A 23,353-nucleotide genomic window follows, 5' to 3' on the forward strand; every position below is an offset into this window, starting at 1 on the left:
TTAATAATTTCAGAACACACTGACAGAGTTAAAGAACAAACAACAGCAAACAAAAGTAAAGACTGACTCATCAAGGTCACTGGTCTGCTTTATATAATCAATGAAAAACAAACTGTGTAAAATTAAAGCATGTATGCAAATAAAATGTGATTTCAGTTCATAGTCAACTGTAAAATGTGATGCAAGTCTCATAAGATGACTAACTTTAAGAGTTGAGGACTGACAAAAGACAGCAGGTCCTGTAGAAGCTTGAAGAAGGCAGATTCAATGAGAACCCATTTGAATGTTTTGAATATGGTTGGAATCAGCCATGAATTTGGATAGTGTTCCTGGTCTTCCTTTTTGTTATTTTCTTTTTCCTCATCTTCTTTCTCTCCTTTTTCCTCCTAAAAAAAGAAAAACATTTCCAGTAGGCTGGGGTACCTTACAGAGCATTAAGAGCTTTATACATGTTTAAAATACGTTTCGTATACGTCTTTGTCTCACCATCATCAGCACATCCTGACTTATCCCTTTCCCCAAACTCTTAGGAAGCCCATTTTGAAAGGTCTCGTTCTGGGCTTTATCCCTACTTTTGCTCAATTTCTTCCAGACTTTCTTGTTGAATCGAACCCGAGCAGCAGACAGCTCTACCTGCATGTAGGACTGGAAGCGCTGGTTGAGGTAAATGGTGCTGTCTGTCTCTTTCAGCTCCCACATGTCCTCCTGAACTAAAGGCTGTTTGTAGCCTTTAAACACCATACTGTGGAAGGGGGCGCAGATGATGGGAAACAGTCAAGAAAGACATTTGGAAAAGTGGATTCATGGCTGGTTAGTATTATCCTCACTGCAGTAAACTGATCTTACCTACTCAACCAGTTGAAAGTGATTCTACTCAAAAATGCTGCGACTACCTCAGGATTCTGAGGAAAAAAACAGTATTAATAGACTGTAATACATTTGTTACATCATTGTTGATTCTGCTGTGTGCTGGTGCTTAAAGACCTTCTTTTCAAGGTGCTTTGATTCTGGAGGGATATCGGCCAGGGCAGAGAGGACAAGTGCAATCACTTCAAGCCCAAATGAGACATAGAACAGACAGAAACGAGGCAGATCACGGATCTCTCCCTGAAGGTGAAAGTGAGTTTAAGCACAGTGTTTAAATGTGAGAAAAATTAAGCAGTAAATGGGGCATTAACCACGAAGGGTCTCAAATCAAGTGACAGTCGACCCCACAGGTATCAGCGATGTTTAATTTTTTGCTAATGCGCTAACAGAAAAGTTAAAACATTAAGCTGAAGCTACTGATAACTGGGGTAGAATGTTCTAGGATCATGTCCCATCATGTCCTTTCTGTGTAGAGTTGACATGTTCTCCTCGTGTCGGTGTGTGTTCCCTCTAGGTGCTCCGGCTTCCTCATACTTCCAAACACAAGCAGGTTAGGTGAATTGGAAACTTTAAACTGACTGCAGGTGTGTGTGAATGTGTTTGTCTGTCGATATCTGGCCCTGAGACAGACTGGTGTCTAGAGGTGGGCGGATCGATCCTAATATCGATAATGTCGATACCAACACTGGTATTGATATTGAATGATCCTTGTGTAAAAAGATCGATACTCAAGCTTTTTTCTCTCCCGCACGCACTGACTGCTGCGCACGCAGATTCATCAAAGTCTACTCTCTGTAAGAGAGGCGCTGCGTCACACAACACGGAGCAGCGCACCCTCCCCTCTCTGGTCTTTTGTTGTTGTGCCGTCACATGGCTCAGCGGTGCTAGCCAACAGCCATGCAGGTAGGGTCAGCCTGGCCCGCCCACTCAGCGCTCTCCTCGAGTCAGGCCTCTACCTCAGGAGATTTTGTTTTAATTTGTGTTGAGTGATATTTTTTAAACAAAAATGTTGATTGTGATAAATAAAGTATTTTGTTGTCACGTACAATGTTTGGGGAAATTCTATCCTAGATCTTTTGGATCCTTTGGATCTATGAAGCTTAAATATGAAAAAGTATTGGTATCGGTATCGATATCGGCGATACTGGGCCTGTATTTACTTGGTATCGGATCAATACCAAAATTCACAGTATTGCCCACCTCTACTGGTGTCCTCTCCAGGGTGTACCCCCCCTCACCCTATGGCTGCTGGGATAAGCTGCAACCCCCCCCCCCCCCCCGACTGGTGTAAGCAGTAAACAAAAACATGTGGAAAATATACTCTACCTTGACCTCCTGCTCCTCGAGGTGATGCTTGTTGCCTTCATGTGATGTGCCAATTTTGCTTAATGGATCAGTGTATAAGTGGCAACAGGAACACACATGTATGACTTTAATGTTCGCAGACATTTTTGACCACTAAACTTCATATTATATATATATGTATATATATATATATATATATATATATATATATATATATATATATATGTCTGTGAGCTGTCTTGTAAATCACTCCAGAGGTGTTATCAGGTTACAAAAACAACGTATTCAGTTTTAGAAGTGTTTATGTCTTGCTATCCCTTACACAATATATGAGAAACACGTTATATTAACACATATATGAAAGCGGCTTTGGAGCGCCACAGAGAGACCAGCCAGTAACGTCATGGTGCTGCTGTACTCTGATTGCCTGTCACCCCGTTCCTCAAAAAAAAAACAAAAAAAAAGATTTGAACTAGAAGCACTCAGAGAGTGCAAACCTCCGCTAAGGCCATGGGGTCACTGACGCCATAACATCTACATGCTGTGGAATCACTGAACCTAAAAAAGTCTAACAATGATGTTTGCTCAGTAGTAAAAAAAAGTTTAATCTGCTGTGACTGGATAGCATGTATCCTTAGCGCTTGGCATCACAGTTTATTGCAACTTGCACCTTTCCCAGAAGCTACTGTCATCTGAGCACTGATATTGATATTGCATGTGCTTATAGACAAAAACAAATAAGAGACAAAATTCAATTTATTATTCAACTAAACTGCAAATATATGAATTTTTTAACATTTATGAAACACTTCTCTAAACACTGCCATTCGGGGTTTTCACGTATCCCATAATCCCTTGCATGCCAGAGAGTCGCTGCAGTCAAAACAACACAGAGAATCCACATAATGACAATTGTAAATTAATATTATACTACAAAAATGTCATTATTTTTTATGCTTTTCATCACGTTAATAAGAGACTGCTGCATGATACCCTGAAAACTTGCTAAAACAATTATAACAAAAAATCCGTGTCTGCTATGTTTAATCTGCGTGGAATTTAATAAGCGCAAACCGAATTTCAGACATGTTATATATATTAGTCCAGAACAAAGAGAACAAACAGTGTTATAAAGAACAACAATCAAGACGTTAAAGAGCAAACTTCACTTTCCCCCAGAACAACATGATCAGGAAGCGAGCGTAGCTCACAGCAGCTCCCATTGAAAATAACAGAGAGACAGCCTGTGATTCTCACGTTTACATAAAACAAACGCAATAACAACGTCTATAAACCCAGAGAATATATTCACGAGAGTTTTAGGCACAATATAAAAATAGTTTTATGTTGCAATGTTAATTGTGTTGTCCGTGTGCAGCGGTTAAAGTGAAGCGTGATCAGAGCGTATCAATGCAGTTCTCAATGTTACTGAGATCTCGCAGCGCGGCGACCTCTCCGAGGTTTTATGGGATTTGAAACCTGAAAAGCCTCAATAGGGTCACTGACCCTAAAGAGATTCCCTCCTTGGCACAGTGATCTATTTCTTTTTGTCTCTTTCTCTAAAATTGTATATAATAATCATTAGATTATTAATATATAAACAAAAATAAATTTAAGAAATATTACAATTTGAAAACAAATGCACCCGAACGTGATGACAGCTGCAACTGCTTAATGCTAACTTTTAACATTGAAAATGCCATAGACATGCTAACGCGTTAGCATCGGGATCCAGATCGTGATCCGGATCACCACTAAAATTTAATCACTTGTTCCTCTTGTCATTTCCAACCACTCCACAAAATTTCATCAAAATCCGTTAACAACTTTTTGAGTTATCCTGCTGACAGACAGACAAACAAACAAACAAACGCGACCGAAAACATAACCTCCTTGGCGGAGCTAATGATTCATATCACGGAAATGTGAAACAGAATGAGACTTGGGAATGGAACTGAAGTTGATCAAGGTTAGCCATCTTTGAACTTGTCCAAGAATGTTCCCTGTGAATTTAAAGACACTGGCTTACTTGTGTGAAGCAACTTGAGCCAACTTTGTTGTGATTTGGCATGATATAAATGAAAAAAAAAAAATAATAATAATAATATATATATATATATACACTCAACAAAAATATAAATGCAACACTTTTGGTTTTGCTCCCATTTTGTATGAGATGAACTCAAAGATCTAAAACTTTTTCCACATACACAATATCACCATTTCCCTCAAATATTGTTCACAAACCAGTCTAAATCTGTGATAGTGAGCACTTCTCCTTTGCTGAGATAATCCATCCCACTTCACAGGTGTGCCATATCAAGATGCTGATTAGACACCATGATTAGTGCACAGGTGTGCCTTAGACTGCCCACAATAAAAGGCCACTCTGAAAGGTGCAGTTTTGTTTTATTGGGGGGGGGGGGGGAGAATACCAGTCAGTATCTGGTGTGACCACCATTTGCCTCATGCAGTGCAACACATCTCCTTCACATAGAGTTCATCAGGTTGTCAATTGTGGCCTGTGGAATGTTGGTCCACTCCTCTTCAATGGCTGTGCGAAGTTGCTGGATATTGGCAGGAACTGGTACACGCTGTCGTATACGCCGGTCCAGAGCATCCCAAACATGCTCAATGGGTGACATGTCCGGTGAGTATGCCGGCCATGCAAGAACTGGGACATTTTCAGCTTCCAAGAATTGTGTACAGATCCTTGCAACATGGGGCCGTGCATTATCCTGCTGCAACATGACACAATGGGCCTCAGGATCTCGTTACGGTATCTCTGTGCATTCAAAATGCCATCAATAAAATGCACCTGTGTTCTTCGTCTATAACAGACGCCTGCCCATACGACAACCCCACCACCACCATGGGCCACTCGATCCACAACATTGACATCAGAAAACCGCTCACCCACACGACGCCACACACGCTGTCTGCCATCTGCCCTGGACAGTGTGAACCAGGATTCATCCGTGAAGAGAACACTTCTCCAACGTGCCAAATGCCAGCGAATGTGAGCATTTGTCCACTCAAGTCGGTTACGACGACGAACTGGAGTCAGGTCGAGACCCCGATGAGGACGACGAGCATGCAGATGAGCTTCCCTGAGACGGTTTCTGACAGTTTGTGCAGAAATTCTTTGGTTATGCAAACCGATTGTTTCAGCAGCTGTCCGAGTGGCTGGTCTCAGACGATCTTGGAGGTGAACATGCTGGATGTGGCGGTCCTAGGCTGGTGTGGTTACACGTGGTCTGCGGTTGTGAGGCTGGTTGGATGTACTGCCAAATTCTCTGAAACGCCTTTGGAGATGGCTTATGGTAGAGAAATGAACATTCAATACACGAGCAACAGCTCTGGTTGACATTTGTAGAAGAATTTTTAGGTCCATATTTGAACTGTGATTAACTATCAAGTGTCCTGATCCGAACTGTATGTCCTCTGGTTGAACTAGCAGGTGTTCAACCCAAAAAAAAAGGGCTCTATTAGTCATTCAGTCTGTCAGGGGCTTTCCAAGGCCTTTTAGGTGCTTTCCCGCAGGCCGCGTGCAGGGGCCTCAGGCCAGCTGCACGTGTGGCTGAGGCCACGTGCGGAGGGGGCCTCAGGCCAGCTGCACCTGTGGCTGAAGGTCTTTTAAAAAAATCAGTTGTAAATCCTTCACGTTTTAATGGGAGCGTTTGTCACATTGAAATAATGGCCTAACACCTGCTTAGGGTTCACTAGAGGACGCTTCCAATAGAAAACCATGTCTTGGGAATGAAATAAATAAAAAAGTCGAAGGAGGAGCGATGCCCGCGGGTCTCCAATAAATAGATGAGCGCGGTTGTCACCTATTCAGTCTCTCTAGAGGACTCAGTTTGTCTAAGCTTTGTGTCGAAGGCTTAAATAAACTTAAAAACTCTGTGCATTTTATCTTGCTTAAGGCTGAATTATTCTAAAGTGTTGTGTCATTTTCTAGCATATCACTTGCAATTAGTTTGTGTTATCTAAAAGACGACATCCTGAGAAGACTAAAGACGAGCCGCGACAGAACTTGGCGAGCCAGCTTCAGGAGGGTCCAGGGGCATTCCGGCAGCCTGGGGCAGTCCAGCTCATCCCTCCAGACCGTAAATAACAGTGATCACGACTAAAAGGTAAGCAGAAACCTTTTATAATTTCTGCACGATCTGGAGGAGTGAGTCAGGATTTCCGCCCAAGTTGACAGGTGATATTTTTTAATTGCCTCTTACCCAAAAGAACCTGGACTAAGAAAATTGATAAGAGACTAAAAAAGATAAGATTGAAAATTATCAGGCCTTGTAGATAAAATGCTCAGAAGGTGTGTGTGTTCCCGGGAAAAAGAATGTCTGTGTGAGTGAAAGGTCAGGAATGTTCATGAACTCTGGTGCGGAAAGAGTGCGTGAAGAACTAACCTGGATGCTTGGGGAATAATTGGTGTTGAAATTCGTTACTAACGTGCCGGCTGATAGCATGCGCTGTAGGGGTTAATTTAGGGGAGTATACTGACAAATAGATACAAGGTAATACAAGGTTGTTTAAAGAGTTTAACAGAGACTGAAGTGAAATACGTGAGAAAAAGAGTTTAACAGAGAATACGTGCAGAGGAAGCACAAGATAAGCGCCTGAGGGGGCGCAGTAGAAATACCGTACGTGTTAAAGAGATTTAAAAGTGCAAAGTGGCACAGCTGACAGTAAGTAAAAGAGCTCAATAAAGGACGTCATTTTTTAAGAAAAGAGAAAAACTATAAAAAAAAAAATAAAATGAATGAAGAGTTAGTGCAGAATACATGAGAATTAATGAAGCAGAAAATAGTGCAGTAAGGCACCAGATACACGCTTGTGGGGCGTGGGAGAAGAATAAGTAATTAAGTACACAGTAATATGAGTTTTTTTATAAGAAAAGAAAAAGAGAATATTTTCAGTGCAAAGGCACATTAAGCTCACGAGGAGCTCAGTAAGTGAAAAAAAAAGGTAGAAGAAAGTGCAGAAAGGCACAGGATACGCACGCAAGGCGCGGTAAGGCGTAGAAATAAATGAAATATTGTATGCTCAGAAAGGAGCATGTGAAAATAATATAGTAAGCACAGGATACGCACGCGAGGCGCGGTAAGGCGTAGAAGTAAATGAAATATTGTATGCTCAGAAAGGAGCTGGTGAAAAATAATATATTAAGCACAGGATACGCACGCGAGGTGCGGTAAGGCGTAGAAGTAAATGAAATATTGTACGCTCAAAGAGGGCTTGTAAAAAAGTAATATATGAAGTTGCTGACAGCGCCGGAGAAGCTGTCTAACGTGAAGAAGAGATACATGCTTAAACAGAACACATTGGTGTTAAGTGAATAAAAAGGTTGTTTAAAGCCGCGGAGTGAAAAGTGGCAGAAGTCTAGATAGAGATATATAGAAAGTTGTTTTTAATAATTTTTGTGTATAAAGCTGTTGAAAATTGTGTGTGGGAGAGTGGAGAGTAAGCGGGGAGGTGCAAGCAAAAAGCTGTGGGCTTGCAAGCTGGCTGACATACAAGATTAATGTGAAAGAGTACGAGGGGGAGGTATTTAGACCCAACAGGAGGACTTGGGAGGGGCATGACAGGGAGTAAAGTGTGAAACAGAGACAGTGAAGAAAAAGACAGGAGAAGAGTGCTATGTAAATACAGAAAAGGTAGATATTATTTCAAAGAGAGAAAACTAATAAACAAATATAGCAGAAAAAGACTAGAAGCAGAAAGTTAAAAAATTAGAAGGAAAATAGAAGAAAGTCGGGAGCAAAGACATTAGGAAGTGTTAGGGTTGTAAGAGGATTAAATAAATAAAGTTGGTTATAAATCAAAAGAGATAAAGCTTAGATTATAGTGAAAAAGCTGACAGACTGATCAATGCTTGGGACAGTCATTGATGGGAGACTTAAGTGATGATGAAATAATACTCCCAGAACATTACTTGACTGACGGAGACATCGAAACCCAGGGAATCAGGACACATTTTTGGCTGGAAAGGACCTATTTTGACAGGGTAGGAGCAGAACATTGGCAGGACGAACAAAAGATCAATCAGAAATTATGGCAGATTACTAAGGTAATCAATCTGAAGCAAAAGAAAGAACAATTCCCTCTAATTAATTGGGAGCTGCTGATAAGACGTCTGTGGCATCAGGGTTTAACCCCGTGGCTGGAGCTGCTTTGTGCTGATCCTAATAAAGAACTTAGCATACCATTAAATCATTTAATAACACTGCCAGCCGATCCAGGTGAAGAACTGTTTCCTAGGTTGACTCTGACTGTGGTCCCAAGGAAGGTTCGGTGGGAAACAGGTAAATTTTCGTATTTAGTTAAAGAAAAAGAAGACGGGCATAACAGTTGGAAATTTAATCCTTTTTAAGGGTTTAAAATACAAAACAGGTGTTACAGCCAGCAAGTTATTGGTCTGGATCAGGACAGCCCCTGAGGGACTACCAGAACACCATAGAAACACCTCACATAGCGTTTGTCAGGGTTACATGGGTAACTCTCAAGGTCAAGGTCGGGAAAGTACCCCGCTAGACTTAGTACTAAGAAAATATCCAGGAAAACGCACTAAGGCCAACCAATGTATGAGAAAGTGGCACAAAAGGTCACATGGGGGCAGGCAATGGCCTTTGGTGGGATCATTTGATCCGGTGATGTGTGAAGCAGTTGCGGTAGAAATACAGAAAAAAGAAATTAAAGATCAGCAGAAGAACGTGAAAAACAACAAAAAACGCACTGAAGAAAAAGAAGTTTTGGCCTTGTTCAAGCAGGAAGCACAGAGGCTACAGCAGAAAAGAGAAAAAATGACGGAGGAAAGATCCAAAGAGACTAAAGCCAGTGCACCGAGCTGGGAAGCAGAGCCACCCCCATATAAACGTCATGATATGGGAAAGACAGCTGGACAATTTGTATTAGGAACTCGTGAAGAGGACCAAGGCATGGATGTGGAGGGCAAATTCACACTGACACTAAAAGCTCGAGAGCCACAAGGAGACAGGTCCTCAGTCTGTCAAATGGATCATACAAGGTCTCCAAGTCCGAAAGTAAGTGGTCGCTCACCACGACCAGCAGGGGGGGCCACAAATAACAGTGACACGGAGGCAGACGAGGATAAAGAGAGAGACCTGAAGGCTCCGCCTGCACATCGAGGTCCACTGAAAACCGTCCCCTCCCACCATAAGTCAGCCGACTGGACCTTCACAGGCTATAGAGGCTCCGAAGAGTGGCACAAGAGCTTCTGTGACACACTGGATCTGGCCAGAAGAGATAATGAAGAACTAGCTGAGCAATTTCGGCTAGCGAAGGAAAGAATACAAAGACATAGGGACGCCGAGGAAAGAAGAATATTACAACAATCGACGCCCAATCAAGGGAATCACATTATACAGCCACCCACCCGAAAAATTTCTGGTGAGATCATCATTGAGAGTGCAAAAGAGGCCCGACTCAGGCAAAGACAACGATGTGTAGCCAAAGACATAGCGGCTTTAGAACAGAATATAACCGACTGGATGGACTGCCTGGAACCAGTCAGTCGCACTCGATCTGGAAGACAGTATGGAGCCCGCACAGAAGAAGAGGAGGACGAAGACCTCATATGCCCATTGGTGGTTAGAAATGGTCATCATGTGTATACCCCATGGAGCTGGACAGACATGGTGGGGCTGGCCAACAGGCTGCCAGACATCACCCAAGGAGCTGGGAGATGGATAACTGCCTTAGAAGAAGGCACTGCAGGGGTAACCTTGTCTTTAGGTGACATAAAAGCCTTGCTAATGCATGTCATGGGAAAACATGACACTGAAGAATTAGCAGGAAAGGTTGGACTAACACAAATGATGGGCACTAATCAACATGATGAAGTCCCCTTTAATCGCTATAGAAACTCCATGTGGGAAGGACTGAGAAGAAAGTACCCTGAGGTCTTGGATCCCTCTAAATTGGATGATGAGGAGTGGACACCTGAAGAGTGCCCAAAGAAGTTCCTGCACCGATTCCAGAAAAGATGGGCGGAGGAAACAGGAAATGCATGGAACCATTCTCCAGCAACTGAAATCCTGTTTAAAATAACTGTAAAAAAGGCTCTACCAGATGAGGTACAGAAAGCCCTAGATGGAGTCGTGGGACTATCGAAAATGAATTGGGCTTTATACTCTGAGCATATTTGTCACCATCTTGAAATCTACAAGAAAGAAAAACAAAAAGAAGAAGATGCAGCAAAATCCCTGACGAAAAAATTGGTGCAGATGCAGTTGGGAGAGCTAACCAAAGTCAAGAAAGAAAAAACAAAGACCCAGGCACCAATGATGACCCCTGTTCCTTCTGAGTCGGCAAGCACAGGCCCTACGACAAACACTGCTGCCACCATACAGGCACCTGTGGTAACAGCCACACAGAGCCCCCAAGAAGCAGCAGGGAGCACTGCTGCAGGAGAAGTCTCAGCACCAGTGGAGCATCACTATCACTACCATAGCACTGGCACACCCGGAAATGGACCCACCTACAGTCATGGGTGGAGAGGAGAGTCACAGAACTTTCAAGGTCAAAGAGGAGGGTGGCGAAGAGGATCTTGCCAACCTTCATTTGGAAGCAGATTCCAAAACTCAGCTCCCAGGAACAGTCAAGCGGGACCGCCTATGGGACCAACACCCCCAATAGGGGATCAACCCTCTAATGAGTGTTGGAGCTGTGGACAACCTGGACATCGAATGAGAAATTGTCCAGCCCGACCTTGGGTTGGACCCTCTGCCTATTGGCAATAGGGAGGCCTAGAGAAGACAGAGGGGGAAACGGTGGCATTGGCTATTTCGATGATACCTAAGGAAGAGCCAACCGTCACTGTTAATATACAAAACAGAGATTTCCCGTTCATGGTGGATACAGGGGCAACATACTCTTGCATAGGGAAAATGGGCGCTCATCTCCCCCTCTCGGGGTCTGTAATTAAGACCATCGGCTTCTCTGGGAAAACTCAAATAATACCTTTTACACGCCCACTTCCTGTAACGATTGCAGGAAAAACAATTGAAGCACCCCTGTTATACTCACAAAATACACCTGTGAATTTGCTGGGAAGAGACATTTTATGTAAGCTACAAACCCAGATAGTGTGTACCCACCAAGGACTGCAAATACACTTTCCTGACGAAGCACTCGCCAACATTATGGTGCTTATGGACATGGAAAACAAGGTCCGACCTGTGCAACCCATGGTATACTGGCTGAAGTTACAACCAGAAAATTCAAATCTTCAACTGGAATGGGAAAAATGGAAGCCCTGGGCAGAACAACACTATGAAGCAGTATGTACACCTAGTTTACCTTTACATGTCACCCTGATGTTCGATGCCAAACAAGAACAAACTGACTATGCATGCTGCTGGGATGCATTGATGAATCAACGGCTGTTTCACATAACCACCACAGAAATTTATTTAGGCCCCCAAGGGGCCGCAGCTTCTGTCAAGCTAACTTCAGCTGAACAACAATGGTATCAAGTGCCAAATGCCACGCCTCATGTGACCCTTTTAGTCTCAGAAAAGTACGAATCCCATGACCTAGGTCCAATGGTAAAGACAGCCTCAGAAGTTGAAGAATGGCAAAACATGGAAAGTCCACAAGTACATCTGTCAAAAGACCAGCAGTTTATACGAATTAATTTAAAAGTAAATGATGAGGCTATAGCTCAAAAAGTGGAGCTCAATCCTAGACCAGAGGGACAGATGGTGTTATCAGCCCAACAAGAGAAATTGTTAGAGCAAATACCACCAGTGGTGTGGTCCAAAAGCAAAACGGATGTAGGACTAGTAAAAACAGCCTTACCAGTAAAAATAAAAGTAAAACCGGGAGCAAAACTGCCTCACCAAAGGCAGTATCCATTAAAACCTCAGGCTATTGAAGGCATAAACCAGTAATTAAGGGACTAATGGCAGCTGGAGTTCTAATAAAAACTGCAAGCCCATGCAATACTCCTATCTATCCTATCCCTAAAAACAATACCAAAGAGTATCGGCTGGTACATGATCTGCGTCCTATCAATGCAATAATAGAAATGGATGCACCTATAGTACCTGATCCGCATACTATACTATCAAGCATCCCTGCTGGAGTAAAATGGCACACAGTAATCGATCTGTGTTCAGCCTATTTCAGTGTGCCTGTGCACCCAGACTCACAACATTTGTTTGCATTCACATTTCTGGGACAACAGCTAACGTATACACGGCTACCTCAGGGACTGAACCTGTCCCCAGCCATCTTTAACAAAGTCCTGGCTGAAGATTTACAACACCTTGACATACCCAGTACATTGGTGCAATATATGGATGATCTCCTTATTGCATCAGAGACTCAAGAACAGTGTGAAAAAGATTCATTAATTGTATTGCATGCATTGGCAGATGGAGGTCATAAAGTAAGTAAGGACAAATTGCAGTTCTGCAAACAACAAGTAGAATACTTGGGAAGACAGTTGTGTGGGACCACGTGATGTATAGCCCCAAGCCAAGTGGAGGCTATAATCAAGGCTCCCAAACCCCAAACAGTGGGACAGATGCTTTCATTCCTTGGGATGGCAGGGTACAGTCGGCCGTGGATTTGTGATTATGCTATAAAAACTGCACCTTTGCGTGCCATGATTAGAGCAGTGGGGCAAACAAGCAATGCAGCTCTCCTCGTCTGGACAGATGAGGCAACGGGAGCTTTTGAGGCCCTAAAAACAGACATGCAATCTGCTCCCGCGTTAGGTAACCCAGATTATGGGAAACCTTTCCATTTGTATGTTACTGAAAAAACTGGATATGCTTGTGCTGTACTAATGCAGGAAACAAATGAAGGAAAACAACCATTGGCCTATTATAGTACAAAGCTTGACAACATTGAAACAGGATTGCCACCATGCTATCAGGGTCTAGCAGCAGCTGCCTTTGCATTTCAAAAAGCATCATCCATAATCATGGGACATGCAGTAACGTTGTACACGTTGCATCAGTTACATGCCCTGCTAACCAGTCAACGTTTTGTCTTAACACAAGCTAGACGCACTGGATATGAAGTTGTGTTGTCCGCTCCAGAAATAACAATACAACGTTGTCACACGGTGAATCCCGCCACCAAATTGACCACACCGTTAGATGGTACTCCACATAACTGTGTGGCAGAGACAGAGAAATTTTTGAGAGCCAGAGAACATTTGTATAATCACGCCATAGATGCAGATCTAACCCTGTTCGTGGATGGCTCATGCTTTCGGGATGCCGAGGGATTGCATGCGGGTATGGGGATTGTTAAACTAAACACGGATGGCGAAACCTTTGAATTACTGGAGCCCCAAGGAATTGATCAGCCTTGTTCAGCCCAACTGGCAGAAATCAAAGCCTTAACTATGGCTTGCCAGATAGCTAAAGATCAACGTGTTAATATCTACACAGACTCAGCCTACGCTTATGGCGTATGTCATGTACATGCAAACATTTGGAAACAAAGGGGATTCCTGAGAGCAGATGGCACCCCTGTCACTCATGGAGAAGCGATTTCCCAACTGTTACAAGCTCTCCAATTACCGTCTGAGGTAGCCATCATTAAATGTGCAGGTCATCAAAGAATAATAACATCATAGCTCAAGGTAACAACCTAGCAGATGACGCAGCTCGCAAAGGAGCACAAGGAGAAAATATGTTTCCCCTGCTAACCATCCAAGATTGTGCCCCACTGGTTTCACTTGACGCACTGATAGTGGCTCAAAGTAGGGCCAGTGGAGAAGAAAAACGAATGTGGGTTAAACGAGGCGCTATTGAGACACGCAGTCAGGGGCCAGCGGACAAGCTGTGGCGCAGTAGTCATGGACATTTTGTGTTACCCACCAATTTATTACGACATGCAATCATTTGGGCCCACGGACCCGATCATTGTTCGCGAGTCCAAATTATGAACAAACTAAAAGCTGTCTGGTGGTCACCATATATGGCAGCAACAGTGGAGCGTTTGTTGAATGAGTGTGAGGTATGTGCACAGTACAATGTCCGGAAATCATTCACAGCCCCTTTAGCCCACATTCCGGTCCCTGATGGGCCATTCAGACATCTTATGATGGATTTCATAGACATGGGAGCTGAAAACCGAGTTAAACGAATGAGATATGTTTGGGTAGTGATATGCAGATTCAGCCGATGGATTGAGGCAGTAGCCTCTGCAAATCAAGACCATAAAACGGTAGCCAAATTCTTGTGCCGAGACGTCTTTCCAAGATTTGGCATTCCAGATACTATCTCATCTGACAACGGTAGGGCTTTTGTAGCCAAGGTTACACAAGAAACATTCAAACAATTGGGTATCAAACAGAAGTTTGGGTGTGTTTATCACCCCCAATCAAATGGGGCGGTGGAACGGGCTAATGGCATTTTAAAGAACAAACTAGCAAAAATCATAGCAGACAGCAATGGCAAACTAACCTGGCTGGATGCGTTGCCGCTTGCTTTATTGTCAATGCGCTCACAAACTAACCGACTAACCCATTTGACACCATTTGAAGCTCTTACAGGTCGGCCGATGCCTATTCCATACCTGAGAGGACCCTACGAAGGACCATCGCTGGAGCAGCTACAAGACGAATGGCATAATTATCTGAGACAGTTAACCCAAATACACAAAACTATCTTTTTGCAGGTCAAAGGTGCTACAGAAGACAGAGAAGCAGAGATTCCACTTGAAAATCAGAGCATCCAGCCTGGTGATCTGGTTTACGTCAAGGTGTTCAAAAAGAAGTGGGACAGGCCCCGCCGAGAAGGTCCTTTTAAAGTTATTCTTGCCTCACGTACAGCAGTCAAAGTAGACGGTAAGGACACTTGGTTTCATTTAAACCACTGCTGTAGGGTTGGTGGCCCAGCGCCCCTGCGGCCTCGGCAAGCTCGTCTTGGCAGAGCCGCCGGGCCAAGGGGGGAAGCAGGAGAAGCCAGAGACCCTACAGCAGCACCGAGGGACGGCCACGCCTCCCTGCAGCCAGAAGAAGCACCGAGGGAAGGCCACGCCTCCCTGCAGCCAGGCGAACACTGGCCAAGGCGCTCACAGAGACTGATTGAACAAAGACGACGCACAGCTTCAGAGAGTAGTGGATCCCTGCCAGATAGAGCAGCGACAGACTCAGATGCAGACTCAGAAACAACTGGAGACGCAGGCCAACAGACAGACAGAAATACAGACCGACAGATAGACAGGCCACAGGAGACATCAGACTCGGACAGCAACTCAGTAGATTTACCGACAGAAGAACCGCAGGAAGTACAACCCAGACAAAGCACAGATACACCACACATCCCTAGTGACAGCTCATCTAGTGACGGCTCACTTAGTAGCACATCTAGTAGCACATCTCAACAGTCATCAGAGCAATGATTAAGGAATTATTCAAGGGATTGACAATACTACTGGTGGTCAGTATGGGAGAAAATAGACATCCAAAACATACAACGGACTGTGCCGTGGCCATGGCCGCAATAGCAGCTAAACAAGGCATTCTAAACACAGGAAAAACATATAATTTGGTATACATTAAATCAAAAGCCTACAAGAACATAGGAATACAGGGAAAGCTGGGGGATTACATATTAGGCGAAGCCATTAGCATCAAATGTGAAGAGGAGGGAACACTCAACATAGAGGTAATTTGTGATAAAAGAGGATGCAGGGAAACCAAGCAAGACGTAACTGTTACAGTACATGAAGCCACAAAATGGGTAAAAATCAAACCAAGGAAAAAGAGGACAATTAGAAGCCTAGAAACAAGCAGTCACTTAGGGAGATGGGATCCCAGTACAGACCTAGCCCGCACACAAGGGTTGAAGACCAATTTATTTTACCAATGGTTGAAATTTTCGGCTAGGCAGATCAGTGAAAAGCCTTGCATAGCCTGTCACCGGAAAGGTGTGATACCTCAGGCTAAACCCCTACCTGATATCAACAACTGTTATAGGAGTCCCCAACATAACTCAGACCAAGCAGAATGCTATACACAATGTGTTATGAAAATGGCAGTAGGTGATGAAAAATATGCTGCCGACAGTAAACTTTGTCCAGTGCCCCTAAGTACAGAAGGAACCGTTCCACCTATGATTAAAATAGAGAAAGGGATGATACACCCATTCTGTATAGCTAAAGGCTTAGTAGCACAATACATAAGCGATTGGCAGGTAGGGACGACCCAACCAAAACACCACATACAGTGTATGCAAAAGCAGCAAGAATACAAACCGGCCAAAACAGCATGGAACATTACCGTCTGTCACACCCTGCCAGCAGCAGGCATACAGTGTGAACAAATAGTACCGGCCACAGGGGGGTCAGTAATTGGACTGAATCTCACCCATGCTTCATGGGTATCTACTCCAAATTTAGCTAAGGGAACGGTACCCTTAGCTGATATCTTTTGGATATGCGGACAAATAAGGAAACTCCTGTCATCGCTGTCCCCTAATTGGAAGGGCCTTTGTGCTCCTGTGATGCTCACAGGAGCTATAACAGTAATTGAAATGCCAAATTCAATACAACCCATGCCACAGAAACTTCGTAAGAAAAGAGGAATAATGACGTTTAAAACAGACTACAACATCACAGTAAGAAACGGGATACCAGAAGGGATACCCCGACAGTTAGTAGCCATAGACAGTAGCAGAGTTAAAGCAGATGAAGATGCGGATAAATGGGGATGGGCATTGGCTCTGTTCGGGGTTACTCCAAAAAATCCGTTCTAGGTTCCAGGAGGTGCAGTGGATTAATTACTTGTGGTATAATCAGCAAAGATACCTGAACTGGACATTGGCAGCAGTAGGAGCCTTAACCGAACAACTGCACGCCACCTCGCTAATGACAATGCAAAATAGATTAGCTATCGAGATGATGATGGCTGATGAACAAGGAGTTTGTATTATGATCAAAGCCACCGAATGTTGCACAGCTATTCCCATGCGTACAGGGGAAGACGGAAATTTGACAGAGCTCTTAATCACACTTGAGGAGATGCAACAGGAACTGTTAAGTAACTCCATAGGAGGGAGAAATGAAACTGACGATTCTGGATACATTGTAGGGAATGGAATGAATATTGGCCCACTATTTTCACTGTTTGGGACTCTAAGGAGAGGGTGGATATCATGGAAGACTGGTTATACCAGATAGGTGTAATCTTGGCACTAACAGGGGTTGGCGGTCTTGCTGGTAATATGTTGTGGTATTCCCTTGATAAAATTTCTGGTCAATAAATTGATTTCATCCACAGTAGGACAGCTCCCACTGTTAGCCATCCGAGCCCTAGAAGAAAGCACAACGAAACAGACAGAGAACCAGAATATATGGAAATGGATGAAATACCAATTATCCTCCCCGACAGCCCCCAGCTCCCTAATATTGTGGCGTATACCCCAGATAGGGAGGACTGGGATGGACCGTGCTTGGTGATATTGTAGACGAGGAAGAAGACATGCACGCACATTTACATTCACACACATGCACCCACAAAAATGAGGGATAGGATAGACAATATCTGAAAGAATGACATGGAGCTGTAATAATGAACGTATATGTATATTACTAGGACACAGGAGTATGGCTGAGAGACCAGACTCCCCTGATCAGGGACCTATGCCTGATCTGCCTCTATCAAGTCTGATTGGACTCTCAGAACTGTTTGGAGAAGAGGATATACAGGAGGGATGGTCGAGACATGATTGGTCGCCACAGCCGCCTTCCATCCAGCAGCTAAACCAGTTGGCAACAGAAGGATCTTCATCGTTCCAGCACCTGGCGATGACGGCTTCACAGAATCTGCCTGCAGCAAGAGTCGGCCCGAGGAGTCCACCATCACCTGAAAGACCCTTTGGACTCAGGAACAGCCATGGAGACAGTCACATGTGCCAGTGGCAACGATACCCTCCAGGGGAGGCAGCCAAGGTCGGCCATATGCAGCAACCGCCCGAGTGCATCCTAGACCCAATTCACTGCTAGGACCTGTCCCCAGCTTTCCACCCCCAAGGCAGGAGAGATATTCTGATCAGCCCAGTACCTCTGGAGGAGGATCAGCAGGGGTAGACCTTAGCCGAACTCACCCACCAGGACAGAGGGGAGCTTTGTACAGGCTGCTAAATGCCCAGAGTGTCCCACCCACTTGCCTGTGCGACATCAACAATACTCCCCCACACACGAAATGCCTTCCCCCTTGTACTTCCTGTCCCCTGGATTGCACAACCTTAATCTGGTCATGGTCACCCCACAGGACATTGCAATCTTGGTTCGAGAGCTTCATCTTCCACAAGAGTCTGTTCCAAAAACCTTGGAGCAGCTCCTGCCCCTCACAAATCACATTCCCCATGAGCTATTTGAGGAAATCATGCCACAACTAAGTCAGACAGCTGCATACCTGTTCAGGATACACCGTGACAATGCCAACATCTCTTGTGCTCAGGAGGGCCTCCATACTCAACTGTGTGGTCTTCAGTCTAGTATGGACATGCTAGCCTGCATGATGGAGCATATGGAAAGGGAACAGCTAGGGCTGGCCACCACCACCCTGAATGTGGGCAAGAATTCTCTGGGGGCCCTGTACAACCTGGCCAAGCAGCACAAGGAGCTGGAAAGATCCATCAGAGAACTGCACGACTGTCTGAAAGCCAGAATTCCTGATCCTCCCCCCACTACCCCTGAAAGGCCAACCTCCCCATGTTCCCCAACTTCTCCCAAAACTTCAGATGCTGAGTAAATGCTGAGGAGCGCGGACTGACGTAATGGCACTGAACACGGACTATGATCTTGGTTCTTGAGTTTGAATTGCGGACTGGTTTCAGAAATCTGAGTGTAAATAAAAACAAAGAAGGATATATGTTAGTAACGAAGGTTGGGTAAATGTCTGTCCTTACCATCATCTGCGTAACACAGATAAAGCTAAATGCATACACATAGATATCACATTGCAAAGTTATAAAAAGGGGACCCTTACACGGCGTGTTTGTAGATTTAGTAGTAAAGATGCACCATAGGGACCCCTTTTTTCTTAAATTATAGCATGCCTCAAGAGACATGCATTGCCTAAATTTGGTGTCTGGCCAAAACGGGCATTAGAAAACAAGCTGAAAAAAGAAGAAAAACAAAGTGGAGAATGTTGAGAAATGGCCTATAATGAAAACCATTATATGATTGACTAAGGCAAATGACTTAAGGACGGACATGAAGGGAAACCATTTATTGAGTTTATCATTTAACTAGACATAGCTGCGCTAACCTTAGAATAGTTTCTTGATTGGTTGACTAAATAGTGGTAACGTAGGGGTTATTTGATGCATTTAAATAATAAATGTGTGACTCTTTAACAAAATAATATGTAGAACCAGGTATAATGGGTTGGAGCCTCTGGTCGAGTGAGACAATAGATGCCAGAATATGATTGGTTGCACTGATGTCAATGTAAAGCCTTTACTTTGCCATGATTAAGAGGTTGCTGTAACTTGTTTTATGTGGCCATTTTAAGTGCCTTGAATTACACCAAAACTCAATGTTTGAATGTCACCTTGCGTTGATATAATCCAGCTAATTGATCACCTTGTGCCTTAGTATGTAGGTTCACCTGCACTTCAATATATTTACCGTGTGACGTATCACTGATATTCATATCCGCACCAGAGTTATCAGTAAGTCGAGTGATGTGTTTTTCTTTTTTATTGCAATGCACAAATGAGGATGTCTTGTCAGTAAACAACCCAAGAGTATAGTTGATGTAATGGGACTCTTTCGAGTCCCAGAGGAGGGACTGTAGAAGAATTTTTAGGTCCATATTTGAACTGTGATGAACTATCAAGTGTCCTGATCCGAACTGTATGTCCTCTGGTTGAACTAGCAGGTGTTCAACCCAAAAAAAAGGGCTCTATTAGTCATTCAGTCTGTCAGGGGCTTTCCAAGGCCTTTTAGGTGCTTTCCCGCAGGCCGCGTGCAGGGGCCTCAGGCCAGCTGCACGTGTGGCTGAGGCCACGTGCGGAGGGGGCCTCAGGCCAGCTGCACCTGTGGCTGAAGGTCTTTTAAAAAAATCAGTTGTAAATCCTTCACGTTTTAATGGGAGCGTTTGTCACATTGAAATAATGGCCTAACACCTGCTTAGGGTTCACTAGAGGACGCTTCCAATAGAAAACCATGTCTTGGGAATGAAATAAATAAAAAAGTCGAAGGAGGAGCGATGCCCGCGGGTCTCCAATAAATAGATGAGCGCGGTTGTCACCTATTCAGTCTCTCTAGAGGACTCAGTTTGTTTAAGCTTTGTGTCGAAGGCTTAAATAAACTTAAAAACTCTGTGCATTTTATCTTGCTTAAGGCTGAATTATTCTAAAGTGTTGTGTCATTTTCTAGCATATCACTTGCAATTAGTTTGTGTTATCTAAAAGACGACATCCTGAGAAGACTAAAGACGAGCCGCGACACATTCCTGCTGTCAGCATGCCAATTGCACGCTCCCTCAAATCTTGCGACATCTGTGGCATTGTGCTGTGTGATAAAACTGCACCTTTCAGAGTGGCCTTTTATTGTGGGCAGTCTAAGGCACACCTGTGCACTAATCATGGTGTCTAATCAGCATCTTGATATGGCACACCTGTGAAGTGGGATGGATTATCTCAGCAAAGGAGAAGTGCTCACTATCACAGATTTAGACTGGTTTGTGAACAATATTTGAGGGAAATGGTGATATTGTGTATGTGGAAAAAGTTTTAGATCTTTGAGTTCATCTCATACAAAATGGGAGCAAAACCAAAAGTGTTGCGTTTATATTTTTGTTGAGTGTATATATATATACACACACACTCAACAAAAATATAATTGACTTAAAGTTAGCAGAACAAAATTTAGTGGAAGCTAATGGGGGAGGCGACTAGCCTAAAATACGAAATGGACAAAATTGAGCGAAATGGGGCAAAATGAAGCCTAATAATCACGAAATGGGGTAAAAAGTAATGAAATGGAGCAGACTGCCCCAGAATGACTCCAAATATGATTAAATATGATTCAATTAATTACTTTTATTTAATTATTTTTAAGCAAAATGGGGACTGATAATAGCAAAACAGGGATTAACCTCCTAGAGCCTGGCATCCACATATGTGGACATGACATTTTGGTTGTCAAGACCATAATACTAAGTTTTGTTTCATGAGAACCTCTGGGTCTTAGGAGGAACATAATGAAATGGAGCAGACTGACTCCAAATATGATTCAATTAAGTACTTTTATTAAAAGTTTTTTGTGAAATCGGATGAAATGGGGACTGATAACAAAATTGGGGGAAAACGTAACAAAATGGAGCAGACTGACCCACTGATTAAAGTTTCATCTCTTGAACGCCAGATGGTGCACCTGCCCCTACTACATGTACTGAGCACATCTCACAAAAAAACAAAAGCTAAACAATTAAATAAAAGTAATTATTTGGAGTGAGTCTGGTTCACTCTGCTCCATTTTGTTACATTTTATCCTCATTTTATGACTATCAGTCCCCATTTCGCTCCATTTTGTCCATTTCGTATTTTAGTATGGCCCTGGGGGAGGTGATGAACTAGTGGTTAAGCAGTTGGCTTAAGACAAGAGGATCCTCAGTTCAAATCACTCAGGGCCCTTGGGCAAGACCCGTAATTCTTCGAGTGTCTTGCACGGCAGTACCCTGACATGAATGTGTGTGAATGTGAGGCATCATTGTAAAGTGCTTTGAGCTTCTGATTTCAATGGAAATGCGCTATACAATCCCAGTCAATTTACATTAATTGGCCCACTAATAGTTGTCAAAGTTAGCTGAAAAGCTAATCCACTAGCGAAAAGCTGAAAAGCACTAGCTGATCTGTGCCTACCACTGTCAGGACACACCCGACTGTGGGAAAAAAGAAGACCAAGAAAAAAAAAGAGGATAAGTCCTAGCTTTGTCCAGATGCACATGAAATGTTTTGGAAAGAATAATTCATATGGATCCGCTGACTACAAAAACTGTATGTGTTGTCTTCAGTGTCCAACTTCTGTAATTAGTATGTGGCAATAGTTAAAAATTGGGAATTGATGAGGAGTGTCAGCGTCTGCAGTCTAGAGCGATGCTTTGAAAGTTTAACAATAAAGCTTTGCAACTACACGGTTTCATGTCTTGGACGTACCTGCTCGATTGCCTCACGCAACAGAGTCTGGAAAGGAAAGATGTTGCACACTACAAGGAACAGCCAGAAGAGGAACAGTGTGCCAGAATCAAATGCTCTTTCCCTGCGCCTTACGCATTCCTGGCACAGCAATATAATGATCTAATGGGAAACAAGTAGACTGTGAGAGCATGAACCATTCTGCAGTCATCACTGCAACAAACATCTGAACAATAAACCAACTCTACTTACCCACGAGACGGCATAAAGGACTGGGTTTACATAATATACACAAGGGCTCTTCTCTGCCGAAGGTGGACTGTTGTTTGGACCATAATCCTGTGCCAACGTGACTGCCAGGCCTGCTATGGCCGTCAGGAACAAAAAACACACCACCATCTGTCAACGGAAAGGCAGGGAAATGCATCAAGGTCAACAAACATCTAAATTACCCATCAGTAGACAGACACAGTCTACTAGAAGGGCCACCCAGAGAGTGAAATACCCACACCTTACACATTTGATACCAATTTATGAAAATTATTATAGTTCTGTGAGGCCTTGACATTTAGTAGAGAAGCTTGAATCTTCGACTGGACTGGGTTGCTTGACGCGAGGACGTTTCGCTTTAAATTGCAGAAGCTTCCTCAGCTAAAATTCTTGCTCTGGTAGTCTGACTTCTGTCTTGACTCTTGTAGAGACGAATAACAGAAGCCACAAAAGTTGGAGTTTTAAACCTAACCAGACCCATCCTACCGAGAGGCAGACTGCTATAGGCTAGTAACTAAACAATTGCTCTAATTAGCTCCTATTGTGCTTTTAACTTCCTTGGAAGTTAAAATCTTAGCTAGAGAAAGGGAATGGTTTGAGAGAGGAGTGAAGGAGGCAATGTATGTGAAACAGCTGAAACCCAGCCTTAACCGGGGAGGGGGTCTGAGACACGCTTTGTCCCCTGTTTACAATGGGGTACTCAGGCCAAAGCAGTTTCAGTCTTTTGTTCATGGTAATGAGTCATTCACGTCATCAGGAGAGTCGTC

At 43.6% G+C, this 23,353-nt stretch overlaps 1 protein-coding gene across 1 annotated transcript in view; it reads right to left on the reverse strand.

The window, feature by feature from the left end:
• The window catches only part of abcc2 (ATP-binding cassette, sub-family C (CFTR/MRP), member 2), a 77,531-nt gene that overhangs the window by 49,597 nt on the left and 4,581 nt on the right, over positions 1-23,353 (reverse strand). Inside the window, 6 exon segments of the mRNA XM_034184682.1 lie at positions 205-386; positions 487-742; positions 847-902; positions 985-1,107; positions 22,338-22,478; positions 22,569-22,715. Coding sequence (XP_034040573.1) covers positions 205-386; positions 487-742; positions 847-902; positions 985-1,107; positions 22,338-22,478; positions 22,569-22,715 — 905 coding nt within the window.

Source organism: Thalassophryne amazonica, chromosome 13 (genome assembly GCF_902500255.1).
Source record: "Thalassophryne amazonica chromosome 13, fThaAma1.1, whole genome shotgun sequence".
NCBI lineage: Eukaryota > Metazoa > Chordata > Actinopteri > Batrachoidiformes > Batrachoididae > Thalassophryne > Thalassophryne amazonica.